The sequence below is a fragment of the Lepisosteus platostomus genome, chromosome 10, assembly GCF_059453375.1.
Source record: "Lepisosteus platostomus isolate fLepPlt1 chromosome 10, fLepPlt1.hap1, whole genome shotgun sequence".
NCBI classification, from domain to species: Eukaryota; Metazoa; Chordata; class Actinopteri; order Semionotiformes; family Lepisosteidae; genus Lepisosteus; species Lepisosteus platostomus.
This window is the reverse complement of record NC_142620.1, coordinates 41,004,283-41,018,868: the sequence shown is the minus strand read 5'-3', so window position 1 is coordinate 41,018,868 and position 14,586 is coordinate 41,004,283. Positions and strand designations below refer to the sequence as shown.

At 37.4% G+C, this 14,586-nt stretch overlaps 1 protein-coding gene across 1 annotated transcript in view; it reads right to left on the bottom strand.

Moving 5' to 3' along the window:
• Positions 1 to 14,586, bottom strand: part of atrx (ATRX chromatin remodeler) — a 106,936-nt gene that overhangs the window by 52,231 nt on the left and 40,119 nt on the right. The window contains exons 11-19 of the mRNA XM_088649005.1: positions 11,966 to 12,096; positions 10,359 to 10,526; positions 7,856 to 7,952; positions 6,388 to 6,490; positions 5,620 to 5,844; positions 4,903 to 5,044; positions 3,392 to 3,501; positions 1,805 to 1,951; positions 441 to 618 (exon numbers count right to left, since the gene is read on the bottom strand). Coding sequence (XP_088505131.1) covers positions 441 to 618; positions 1,805 to 1,951; positions 3,392 to 3,501; positions 4,903 to 5,044; positions 5,620 to 5,844; positions 6,388 to 6,490; positions 7,856 to 7,952; positions 10,359 to 10,526; positions 11,966 to 12,096 — 1,301 coding nt within the window. The remainder of the gene's footprint in view (positions 1 to 440; positions 619 to 1,804; positions 1,952 to 3,391; positions 3,502 to 4,902; positions 5,045 to 5,619; positions 5,845 to 6,387; positions 6,491 to 7,855; positions 7,953 to 10,358; positions 10,527 to 11,965; positions 12,097 to 14,586) is intronic.

Sequence of the window (14,586 nt, the reverse complement as noted above, 5' to 3'; positions counted from 1 at the left end):
ATTTTACAAATTTCTCAAAGCAGCTAACAAAGAAGTACAACTGAACTTTTTACTCTGTACAAAAAAGATAGCACAGATAGCATAAAAATAATAATAATTTAAATGAGGCATGCAAAAGATTTAATTCAATTACAAATTCTAGCAATTAAGCAGCTTTTAAAACTCACACAGAATTTCGACGTTTTTTCTATGAAAACAAAAACAGTGCAATCTGTACTTGTTCAAATGAGCAACTTAAATAGTTCTAATAAAAAAATAAGGTAAAGAGAAAATTAGCTATACCATTTTAATATACTGGTTTGAAGAAAAGTCAATCACGATTGTCGCAGTCCTTTCATGTGCGATTTAAATACCAAGAAAAACTGCATTGCTTTATAATGCCTCTACGAGCCCTTGTCTCAGAGGAATCCCAAACTTCAGGGGTACTCTGTGAAATGTACCTGGGTCAACCAGAGTCTTGTGGAAACTTTCTTTGAGCTTCTTGCTTTTAATGTTCCTGCCCTGCGTGAGGTTGCGATACATTTCATAGCCCATTATCATGACCCCGCCATCCTCCTGCCAGCGCTGCAGCATGTAAGCCCTCTCCTGCGGCCTCTTCACTGTAGCCAGCTCATTCACCTGCAACACAACACAGCTTTCACAACGCAGATCCATCATGGTGGCCAAAACGGGAGCTCTAGAATGTCACCGCTATGGAGATCGGTCTTAAATTTGAGTTTTTAAAAAAGAAGCCATGGAAAGAATCAAGATGGCAGAAAACTGGAGCTTCATTTTCTAAACCACACGGCTCAGAACAAGATATTTCAAGCAAAAGTTGACAATAGCAGGCCAACATCTAATGCAATTGTCATCGTTTTGGGCTTCTTTCTGTTTTTTCTGTGACACTAGTGTACTTTTGTCACCTTCCTCTTCTCATTTCAGAACCTGAAAGTGTGAATTTACAGGTTTAGAGTATGTAGTGATGATAAAAAAAACTATTCTGTAAGAAAATATAAGGGATTGTGAAACAAGGTACCCAGCCACATTGTCAAAACTGATATCCTGGTTTCATTCAAGAAATAGATGGATGTGATCTTTGGCTCAAATAACTACTAACTTCTTAAAGAGCTAGGTGTGCCAAAAGGCCTCCACTCAATTGTAGCCTTCCTATGAAACCTCTGCAACATGTTACAGATTTTTTATATGATGCAAAGCTAACAAAAACATTATGGTTCTGACATCAGAAACTGATTTTCACATAACCAGCAATAAAAAGGAAAAGGTTTTGAATCACTATGAATTCTTGCCATTAAAAACCTCTTTTGCGTTTCCTTACTTTTACGATCACTTCTGTGTCACCTGTTTATTACACAAAAAAGGAATTATGTCCAATTATACAAGGAAATAAAGGAATTAAATTCTAGCAGTGTCGGATTTGTGTCTTGGAGGTTCTTGTAAACAATGATAGCAGACATAGGTAATAAAATTTACATTATTTTAAATATCAATATAAATCACTTAAAATAAGTTAAAATACTTCATACAGAACCCTGTTTTAGGAACTGTAATGGACTATATCCTGTAAATGTGAAATGGGTCAAATCCTGCCAGCATTCATGAAGGCCTATATTGAGATTGTAGAAATAGATTTTTAAGCTCTTAAAAAGACTATTATACTTATTTTAGTTAAGTTACAATGTTATAGGATTTCGTAAGACCCTGTTACAAGTTTACAAAAGCCACCAGAATGAGAAGAACCTCCACTTGTTAGACACCCAGGATAAGAACATTGACTTTTTTCTAGTTGTTTTTGTTTTTGCAATACCTCTAAACTTTCTTCATCCTTCAAGCCCTCCTGCCATTTAGCAAATTCGTTCAGCCAGTTGAGGACAGTGTTGAGGGGACACACCACCAGGGCGGTGCTGAAGTCCAGCTTTTCACAGAGCAGCATGGTGTGCAGGTATGTCACCACCTGGAACACAGCACACACAAAGGCCACCTAACTATCCTCTCACACTGACACTCCCCCAAGACCAGGGACAGCATGCTTACACAGCAAAACCCACATTTACAGTTGCAAACAGGTGCTTCCAGAACAGTGCACAACTTTAAATTAGAGTATTCAATCACTGTAAAGTGTTCTCCAGATTTTTTACAGTTTTACAGATTTGTAAACTGTTATAGTGCATTATGGGGCTGGGCGATATATAGAAAATGTATCGATAGCGACATTAACAATCTCTCAGCGACCTTATTTTGCTTATGTCCGTATGTTCGGTAAAAGCTTTCCCCAATGTGTGCTTTCATGAGCGGTCCCCTTATAAAACTACAACACCCAATTGTCATATCCAGTCACATGCTTCTGCCTTGTCCAACCTTCTTTCTTCATTCAAAACACAAAGAAGCATGCCAGGCGTGAGACAACATGAGCGTTTATGCTGAACCCCAGTCAGGCAGGGATGACTCAAGTACAAATGAAGACGAGCTGGTATCTAAAAAAGATGCAGTGTCGATCGTTTGGTCATATTTTGGCTTCAGCAAACAGGATACCGAACAAAGAGAAGTTAGATGTAAACTCTGTTGAAAAACAGGTTTCTGTGCCCAAACTTAAGACGAGCAACTTGTTTCATCGCTTTGAAACACAACCATGTTGTGGAATACGAAGAGTGCATGGCCAAAAAAAAAAGACAGACTGACAAGCATGCTCAAGGCCGAAGTGATTCCCCCCAAACAGCGGTCTCTAACACAACCATTTTCTAATGCCACTCAATAGGCAAAAGATTCACGCAGAGGGACATGCCATTACATACTACATAGCGAAGGACGTGGTCCCCATAGCTACAGTGGAACATAGCGGTTTCAAAAGACTCGTTCAAACCCTTGACAAGAGAGATGTTGTGCCCTCGAGAAAATATTTTTTCTCAAACTGCTAATTACTGCTTCAACATGCTGCCCTAGCTCCCCTATGTTTTACAGAATGCATCTTTCAAGAGAAACATTACAACAGCCAATACAACTGTCTGCTTAAAGCTGTTTCCCTTCTGCTTGGAGATTTTGGAAAGTGCATCAGAGATGGTGTTCAACATGAAACGTCACATGGAAAAATAAAATCCTGAATGTGTGTTACATGAATACATCCATTATAATCCTAAGGCATGAGGACACAAGGATACAAACCCATTTTTCTGAAGATCGAGAGCAGGATATAGGAAATCCTCAATTTGGATCATCTCAAATCTCCATTAGTTAGTAGGATAAGGTTAAAATATAATATAAACTGCTACATTTTATACAGAAACGTGTATACATAAATGTGTTTCAATAACGATACATAATCAAGTTATTAACAATAGAACAAACTATTTCCTCTGGGTTTTCTGAATAACGTAGCAGTCCATTTTTATACACTTACTTGCAATGTCTTTCCAAGACCCATGCAATGAGCAAGGATGCAGCCTGATCCTGAGGAATTTTTTGCTTTCTTTACAGATTCACAGCAACAGTCCCACATAAACTGTACTCCTGTAAAATATACATATAAATGTTTAAATCGTCTTTCAGGGAGAATATAATTAACCTCAAATTACCTGAAATGCTTTAAAACTTTAATAGGAAAATGACAAATCTTCATTATCCAATGAACCCAGAGCTAATTCATACACTAAGCTGGAACAGTAGGACCCTGCCAAATTCAGAATAATTGTACATTTCCAATCATAATCTTTTGAAAATCTTGAATTTCAGTTGTCAAGCTTTAATGAACATTTCCTGGTGATGTAACAAAACAAGCACACTGTTATAAAAAAAGCAGAATATAGGAAGAGATGTCCTGAAATTAACAAAAGAAGGTGACTGCAGTTGACTGAGAAGGTTGTTATGGTCTGGTTTCGGTTACCATTAATCATGCAACAGTAGATCAAAAGATTTCTAAGCAGAAATAGTTGGACTACAAAGCTTGAAAAAACTAGGGAAAACATTGCAAGACTGAGTCATTCACAGAGTCAAGTTTTGCTGGAGTTTAATGGTAAGTGAACTTGTTTAGGTTTTGTTGAAATATTTCTTACAGTTTCTCCAATGGAAGCAGAAACACTGGCAACCTGCAAGTCCTAATGCAGTGCAATGGGAACTCTCTTTTTCAAGAGAATTCAGTCTTTTTTTATTTTTTCCATATTCATTTTATGAATGCACTATGAGCAACCCTTTTTCAGCTTCAATGGGTGCCCATGTCAAGCGTGCAGCATGTTTGAGCCAACGGAACACGTACAGGTTGTGTAAAACTTGCTTTTTGTAAAACACTTTAGTTTAGTTTTCAAGCGTACAACTGTGCTAAAAGTTGAGATCCGTACATTACGAAAACTGGAAGACCAATCAGTGAAGTCGACGAGCAAGTGCTATTCACTGCTGTCAAAAATCAAGTCACCAAATCCTATCTAGTGTACAGCGAGCATTTTTTCCCCAAACTGAAACAATCACATCTGGAACCTGTAACCACATATAACGTCACCACATTTTAGAGTACAGTACAAATACACAAAATAGACCAGATTTCATGGTCCGTGTGAAGGCTAGCTATGGTCTGTTGGGTTTTGGGTGCAAAACCTTAATGCTGTATCAAACATTCTTTATATTTGTGCAGCACGTGTCTCCCACCTCTGAAGTATGGCACCCAACTGAGAGACACATGGCAGCCATTATGCGCCAGCAGCCCCACTACTCAGCAGATCCGGTGGAGAAGTGAGAAGTTGGTTCATTAATTGAATTAAGGGGGAAAATAATGCAAAACAATGGTTCAAGCACCACAACCATCTCGGCAAAAGATTAATTGTACCCTGCGATTATAACACACTTCTCTGTGGTTAAAATTTGTTATTGGACAAACGCAATGAAGGCACTGAACGCGTTCCAAAACAAACCCTAGCTTACCATCAACCTGGTGAGGCTTTAGCTTGGTGACCAGATTCCTGTGGACTTGCACCAAGGGCTCCTTAGTTTCCTCATCTTCATCCAGCACCAGCTTGGTTGTTATAGGGCAGGTAACTTGGGAGGCTTCTTCAACAACAATGACCTGACAAGCATTAAGCACAGCAGTTTTCAGCAACAGGATACTGGACGAACACACATCTGGAACATATTAATAACATTAACAAACACAAAACATTGTGTGCACTTCAGTACACGGAGAGCCCATTCTTTTTTTTTATTGTTTTGCAAAGAGCATGTTTACGAGGTCTGGTCAATTATCGCATACGAGAATCTGTTCTGAAATAAAACCTTGCACACACACAAACTATGTCTAACACCACGCAATACAGGAGATTTCAACAACAAAGGCTTCTAAAATGGTGGTTTTTAAACATTCCAATAATGCAACTTCTGTTACTAGGTCAGGTTTTAAAAGGCTTTAAGATGCGTATGAACTCAGGTCCCTCAGCATGCAAATAACTATTTCTTTAAAAAGATTTAAATTGCGTAGATTTATTAGGGATTTCCACATATGTAATCTAGCAAAAAGAATGTATATAAAAGGGAAAAGGTCCAAATGAAAATATAATATTTAACAGTATAGGCAATAGCTTTCATTCTTTATTGCTCTGTAGCAGATCTCCACCAGCAGAAGACACAACTGGCTTCCCAGCTCACCTCTCTCAGCTTCTCCCTCAGCTGCTCTCGCTCTGCAATTCTTTTCCGCCTCTCCTCCTCCTCTTTCAGGGCGTTCTGCGTCTCGGACCTCAGGTTGTCATCTTTGATAATCTTTCGGATTTTCTTGCGGCCCTTCGCCGCGGACTTGGAGTCGTCTTCCTTGCCCTCGTCCTCTTCATCGTCGTCGTCGTCACCATCACCATCTTCCTCTTCTTCGGAGCCACTCTGAACAGAAAAGTCCTTGTCAGCCTGCTGCCACACCGCCACACGCTTTTCGAAAAACTACAACACTGTGGGGCACCAGCCCACAAGGGGGGCATAAACTGTGAACCCACTACAGGGTTAACTTGACATTCACCACACAAATCTCTTCACCTACACAAACCTCTTTTTTTTCAAATCTAAAATGTCCATAAGGTGTGGCTCTGTACAAAGACTTGGGGGTGCTAAGTATAAGAGAGTCATTTCTGTTTGCAATAACAAGAGTTTAGCAGCCTCCTCTCTTGTGAATATTTTAAGTGTAACAGGACGTGTTGCTGTAAAAGGAGAGAAAAAAAGCAGAAAGTGATATTATGACCAGAAATTTACATCATGAAAAAGTTAACAAGGACAAAGGAGAATTTATTAGACTTGGCTGGGTAATACTGGGAAACAGGATCTCAAGGTAAAACCGCCCTTTAACATTTTCACACACATCGGCACAGTAGTTTTGAAAGCTCTAAATTCCAAACTGAATTCAAAATGTGCTGCTTTGAGTCCTGCTAGCACCTTTTCTTCGCTAGAAGAATCCTCCTGCACTTTAATGCGTCGTCGCTTTTTCTTCTGCTGGTAGCTTCGTTGATTCTCTTCAGACCCGGCTTTCTTTGAAGATCTGGGGTGGTACAAGATGACATGTTTGTGAAGCAAAAACTGAGAAAGACTTCTGCACATATGCTTATTTGAGCACATCTTTGTTTGTTGGCCTCACATATTTTGCACCTCAAAAAATTCCCACTTTCTGGGACAAAAAACACAATCTCAATCCTGTATGCACCTAAGCAACAAGATCCCTTTTACTGTCAAATTCATCTCGGTAACAAGATCAACAAAGGGGCTCTTCAAACTACTTCTCAATTCTCATTTTCATTTACAGACAATATGAAAATGTGTCAACTACTGAAACTATGTCAGCTTTTGAAGCTATAAGAATGACCGAAGGCAACAATCTAAAATTATCATCATCAAGCAGAATAATCAGATACTAATTTTAAATAAAGGTTTTTCAAAAGGCTTCTACCTTCATTCAGGAGCTCAAAATTAACTGAAATAACCATTAAATTAACTGATTCCATTTGTTCAATGTTTAATTTAACACAATATATGAGGTATTTTTGGCTAGATTTTAATTTCTATAAAACATGTCACAGAAGAGTAGCAGTGGATACGCTTCATGAATTATCTTGAACATAATACCACATCAGAGACAACTGAAATGGTAATTACAATTCTCATTTTAAATTGAATAAAAATAAATTTAACCCACCTGCCTTGCCTTATCTGAAAATAGTACATTTTGTTCATTATATCTTTGCTGGTAATACAATGAAACTTATAAATGTTAACTGCAAAATATTAGACACTACTGACATCTAGAGGCAGAAAAAATATATAAAATGAGATTTCAGATCATGAAGTTAGTCTTATATCTTCTAACAGTACTTTGAGGATTTCTGCATTTAAATCATGCTTAAAAATGTCACAAATAGATACCAGAAGCAAGTTTACCAAAGTTTATCAGGTTTACCAAAAAAAAAAGAAATCCTTTGACTTTGTAATGCATCAGTAGCATTAACAACTCTCATTTCCAAAGACATACAGAAGTACATTACAGTAAATACAGAAAGTATTACAAGTATATAAAGTAAATACAGAAGTACATTCAAACTGTTTACTGTTTACTTGTTTGCTTGTACATTGTCTACTGTTTGTATATTGTCTTGATGCGCTGTCTGCACTTTGTGTTTTTACACTTGTTTTAACAATCAAGAGACTTTCTCTAAGTAAGAATTCCATTGTACCAGTACATGTACCGGTTACATATGGCAATAAAGTTCAAGTTCACTGGAAGTAAGGAAAACTTCAGTTATAAGCATAGTCTCTGGATATACCAAAGCTTTTCTGACAGAATGGTAAAACTGCATGCAACACCTTCTGAATTATTAATCCCTCTACACTACAAATTCTAAAGCAATCTTACCTGGTTCTAGGGCGATGATCATCTCCTTCAGAGTCACTGATATCCTCACTCACTCCAGACTCTTCAAAATCAGAGTCGGCAGAATCGTCACTGCTCACTATCAAAGGACAGAATCAACCAAATAGGTTACTGCTTACCGCAAAAACAACAATTCAGCAAATGAATGCACTATTACAAGTCCAAAAGAAAGAATGGATCATGGTGTGTTTGTCCTTCAACCCGTGGAAGGACTGCACAAAATCATAACAAACTGTCAATGCTGAGATTCCGAACATGCAAGTTACATTAACAATGACTAAAAAAGTTTGGCAAAATAGAAGGAACAAAACAAGGCCTTTCAAAGTGCACCTGTCTATCTGCAAATGCAAATACTCCATTTCCATAAATCATAGTACTCACCTGAGTTATTTATGCCTTTTGAGGGATTATGTTTGGGAGGCTGCCAAGGTATATATAAAACATTCTCCTGACTAGTTCACTTTTCAGGCTGGTATGCACTACCACTAGAAAATGTCAATCATAACTGTAATAACATTTTACATATACTACAGATGGTAGTGTAGATTAGTGTACACAACAATCAAGAGGGAGACAATCGGTTCAGCTTTTATTGTACTGTATTTTACAACTTGTGTGAGATTATTTCCTGAACCCAAGTCCAGACAAAGAAGTAAAGAGTAGATGATAAGTTCTCAACATGAAAAGAAGCAGATTTCTATCGGATAATAGAAATATTACTAAATAATGTGTCCCACTAGATACATAAATGCGTGTATAAACATGGACTTTAACAGAAATGGTTTATCATCACATTTGGAAATCTGTGAGTACTCTGAGCATAAACCTCACATAAGCAATAGACTTGTGTAAAAATGCAATGATCCATAGTGAAGTCCATAAGGCAAATAATGGATTCTTTAAATTAATTAAATTTATAATATAAATTAAAAAATATAAAATATAAATCAATTAAATCTAAAATTTAAAGATTCAGACAGGTGAACATCACTTGCAATGCAATAGCTCTGTATTAACCCCATCTGACTGACGAGCAAAATTAGAAAAATACAAAAGTCATAGTTTAGAAAGAACTAATCCAGGAAGGCTCCTGACAATATACTTCTCACCCACAAAGAACAGATGCTTGGAAACGCTGTCTCTGAACAAAGAGGTTGGATCCCATGCTAAATAAACATGGCCACCTTTCCAGATGCCAAAGACATGATAAAGGTCAAGAGCTTGTATTTCCACACCATGAGTGCACTACTGGACAATTACACAACACAGATACACAAAGACAGCCAATCGCCAGCATAACCAGATTTGGTTTCCTTATAGCTACAGTGCCACTCAAGACATCTACATCACATGCACGCAGGACTTCACACAAATGGTAAGGACACTGAAATGTAAGTTTCCTGCCAAACAGCTCCCTGTTGGTTTAAAGAATACCTGGTTTACCTGAAGAGGCCTCAGTTGCCTCCAAACCAGAACAGGCATTTTAACAGGCAATACATGGAGGAAAGGTCAAAAAAGAATTGTGCTCTGCAGTGTTACAGAGGCGCTTGTGCTTTGTCAAAACAGCTGTCAAGCAGTCTTCCTTCTCTGTTTTGTGCGAAACTGTTAAACTAGTTACAAACAAGCCATCATTAGAGGTATAAGTTGAAAGGTGTGAGTCGTGAAGAAACAAGTAGAATTTTCGTGCCACTCTGAAGAAGTGTAGGAATTAACAGCAACTTGTTTTATTGAATCAGATCATTAGCGATTTTGATTAGCTAGCGTAGTTGCACTGCTTGCATAAATACTTTGAAAATTAGTACTAAATACCGCCTGCTGTTCCTATTTGCATACCAATAAACTAGTTGCTTCACTAAATGTTTTACAAGATTCTGTTGGTAGGACTGGTCTTTTATAATTCTGTTTTAACTCAGAAACCTAAAATTGATAGCATCAAATTCTTGCCCTCAATATAAATATGAGGTCACTGCAGCATCTTGTTTACAAAATAACTATCCTTGTAGATTAAAGACATTCAACAATAATTTGTCTGCATACAATGGTGAATATTTGGTGATAAAGATTGTGGTCCTGAGGTCAAAATAACATTTCCAACTGTATTTGTTCTTTAATTTGGAACAATTAAAGAGCTATATTTAATTGGATTTCAAGCAGACATTCTAAAAGCTTGTACTTGAAAATGAATGGCAAAATATCAATTATGATAAATATCAGGTTAAAGAAAAATGGTATGCTTTGTGAAAAGACAATACACAATGAAAATGAAAGACTTCTTAAAAAATATCTTCACAAACTTCGCTTCTATTTCCTGACTTCTTGACAGTACAGATGCCAATGCTTCTATATTTTTTTTATTTTATAGAAACACTTCTTTAAGAGTCCCTTCTTCCCAAATCAAACAGAAAAGCCCATCATATGTGAATGGGATTGACTAATTTGAATAAAGAAATGTGAGGAGTCTGCAAGGAACCCCAAACTCACTCACCTTTCCTTCTTGCTTTCCTCTTCACATCCTTTTTCTCCTTGGTGGACTTCTCCTCCTCAGATTCTCCTTCGCTCAAGGACAGTTTGTGCCGGAGCAGACGATGGCGGTAACGTGTCTTTTTGGCCATCTCAAAGTCCGACTCCGAGCCTGACTCAGAAGCCTCGTCTTCTGCAGACAAAATAAAATAACACTCAAAGACATGCTGGTATAAAAATTCCCGTCTTCTTCTGTCTGTACTTTGGAATCTAAGAGCACAACACAAGATCAAAACAGAACATGAATTAAAAATAAACACAGGCTACTTCAGTACTGCAAATGGGAGGGAGGGTTCCTTTTGTGTAGGCTAGTGTCTTGCAATGTTCCAAGACAACCTGTAACAGTCAGGGAGATTGACTTTTGTCTTTGTAATACTTCTGAAACTCCTATGTTACAATTTCCAAGACAAGGAAGATAAAAATAAATCCTTTGCAACAAACTTCAAGGGAATTTCAAGATTTTTATATTGAGTGACAAAGTTTGACAAACTTTGAAGAATACCGATTCATATCCAATATGTTGTAAGTAACAGGAAAGGCACTTTTGATGAGGATGTGAACTTCACCATGTAAACTAATGTCTGACACATTATAAAATGTTTTAATTCAGCTCATTTCATCGGTCTTCCTTCTTTGGAGCAAAATGGAACTTGTTTCACCCACTTAAGTGATTGTGGATATCCGAGTAGAGACAGTTTTGGTTGTAATTTGAAAGTCTTTTTAATTTTTACTTTTCATAGTTAACTAAAAATTTTGGGGGGGAATTTGTCTGGTTAGAATGCGCATTTTGTGATTCTGGACAAGTTTGTTTTAAAAGGCCTATTTATTTAATGTATAGACCAATAGCTTGTATTGTCTACAAAAACAAAAACAAAACAACTGTACACTTTAGTTTGACACTGTTTTCAAAGTCTTTCCCAAGACAGAAAATTGTTTTCTCCAAATCCCAAAACTTTTTCAGAGCTGATAAGTTTGAAGTGTTCCAGGTTTCCTGGGCGTGTCATTTACCTAACAAATTGCATATTCCAGTACAAATTCTGGAAGAGGCTTTAAAGCAAAACAAATACAGAAGAGAGGCAAATTAGAACTCCAAGATGTTCCTGTGGAAAACAAGCATTCATGTGGAATAAATTGTCAAGTGCTGTAGATCACGGTTCCAGAGAATGCTGGTGTGAACCTGGGCTTTAGTCTATTTTCCTCAGTTTGGAATAGCACAGCTACGCACTACAGAATCCCTGGTTCAGTGATATCTGTTAACTGATATCAGGCATATCTGTGATAAGTCTGCTGTTCCTAAGTTGTCTCTGCTGTATGACCTACAGGCCTACAGTATTCCATAATGAACTGGCTGCCAACAGTGCCAACTCAGGATGTACTGTGTACAATAGATTCAAAGGCCACTGTGCTGCTATGAGAACAGTACAATTCTCATATGTTGTTCAAAAGCATATATTCTAAAAGAGGGGGGGGCGGGGACTTGAACCGCTATAACACAATTCCCAAAGAGATTTTTGTCTTGGAGTAAGTGTTACACCATTTTGCTATATCTGCGTCCCAGAAACAACAACTTACCATTCTCCTTTTCTTCCACGGTCTCTGTTGTCTTCTTGCCATCTTTCTCCGATTCCTCCTCATCCGAAGAGCCGTCGTCTCCCGATGAGTAATTGGCTTTAATTTGGGCCAATAGCATTTTCTTTGCGATTCTTTCATGAATGAGGAAAAAGAAAAAAGTCTGTAATGTTGTGCTTGAAAAACAAAAACAGCCTGCCAGTTCAGATTCTCCAGAAGCCACCCAGTCTAATTAAGAGTTATACAGAAAGCTTATTTCATTATGTACTGGTTACACTTACAGTCATGTAGAGAGGTGCACAGCTTATAAATAGTTTCACAAAACTGGACATTTGAGCTAATCATCTGATGAATGAACATCAGTAACTGTTTCTTTAAGGTTTTATGGCTGATGAAGACTGAACAAAGGGAACAATGCTACTTATACTGATTTGATAACCCAGAAATAAAATAACGTTTAAGGTTAATCAGCATCCTAAGTCACCATTGACAGCCCTTTCAGCCTATATTATATACAACCTATATTTCTATATTGCTCAGATACAGATTCACATACACATACAGAAATAAAATTCCACATATCAGAATCTGTCATTTTAATGCACATTTAAAAAGCAGGTCATTTTACATAACGAGGGGTAAAGAAAACCATATTTCAAAAGCATTTTGACCCAGAAAATAGATTAAGCTAATAAACATTTGACTGAGTAAAACATAGCTCATAGAAATAAATCTAAACAAACGGGGGCTTCTTAGTCAGCAGTTGTCGTTTCAAACCTACCCATTTATTTTCAAATGATACAAATTACAAAAGGAACTCAAGGTTTCTTAGAAAATACCATAAGAAAAGCAGCAAGAGTTTTCAAAGCACAGAGATGGGCTTTTAATTCTACTGTACTGTATCCTCATTTAGCAACACATCTGATACAAAATTATGACAGGTTTTGTTCCGTATAGTTCATTTGTCCTTCTGAGAGGTTTCATTTACTGTACCTTCCATCATCAACAGATAAAAAGGCTGAACCTAACTTTAAACATAACATTTTAACATTAAAAGGATAAAAACCTTTGAGAAGTGCACAGGAAAGTGCTTCCCCATATTACTGTATTCCTCCATTACTAAAATCTACTAGTGCAGTAATCCCTCTGATGTCTTCAGTCCTCCTTAAAATTAAATTCAAAGTTGGTGTTCCTACACTGTGGATTTTATGTTCACTACTGATTCACCCATGCCTGTATCAAGTGTTTCATTTTTGGATTATTTACTCTTATAAATAAATCTACTCAGAAGTCATGCCCCAAAATCCTTGTTAACTGGTCCTCCTGCAGTCTAAAAGCTCTTTTGTATTAAAAATATCATTCTACACACTATAACCAGTAGGTCACACACATTGCAGCAGAACTATGTACAACAGGAGTTTAATACATTGTTATTCCATAATGCTCAGGGTTGTTACACCCACTTTCTAAAACAGGTCAAGGTCAGAGCCAGGCTCTTCTGCATGGGCCAGTCTTGCTACCCATTGTCATTAAAGCACGTCTCAGTTCAAACTGTGGCTAGGATGAATCGCACTGACAAGCAACAGAAAGCCAGTAATAGGAAATCAGGACAGAACAACCCAGGTAGGTGGAAACATCTTTTAGTTCTTTGGGCAGGCCTGTTGCTCTAGGGTCAGATGTCATAACCACAGGTGAATTAAGGGATTGTCAAAAACTAAATATGCAAATAACTGGTTCAGTCAAGTGCACTATGGCACAGTGGACCAAATCTGACTTTAAATGTGCCAGCATTTAGAGAAGCAACATGTTTCTGTAATATCAGTGCTGTACGCATAGCCACTAACAACCTTAAGACATTTTTTTAAAAATGAGAAAAAACAAACGTGCGTCCAGACTGTACACCAATGTTTGTGGGACTCCAACACCAATTCTCACATGCACCATGAGTACATGATTTACAGTCGACTGGAACAGACAGGGATCTACACATCACTGAAAAGAAGCACTGTGACCAAGCTAGTGAAAGAAACAAAACAAATAATCTTCTATTACTCACTTGTTGCAAAGAAACAGATCGAAGTGGGATCATGGACAACAAAAAGCCGATAAGATGAAGTGCTGCAGTTCTCGGTGTTCTGATTGCAAAACACATCTGTACATAATTTAAAGCAACGCATAAGCTGTTTCTTTTACATTGAATTCCCCAGAGGAATGGGTTTATCTCTTCACAGTACAGGACAACAGTTTGTCAAATAAATCTCCACTTATCTTTAAAACAGCACAAACCAAACAGCACCATTAACTCACAAAACTATGTTTTGCTTACTAGGAGAAGTCCATAACAATACAAAGCTTGGCCTCCTAGCTATTAATAAGCTATGACCAACTTGATAAGAGTCTGGAATAAAGAAATCACTGTCTTTGTTTAAAAAAAGACTGCTTTTAGAAAAAAGTGAATATATGTACCAAAAGAGAACTGGCAAACACTTACCATTGTATTTTTGCTTCTCTCTTCCATTGTTTAAGAACCTATGTGTTTTCTGAAGCTGATCTATCACTAAGGACTACAAGATATAAAAAGTGAGACATGTGGATCTCGACATGTCACCCGTTAATCATATTAT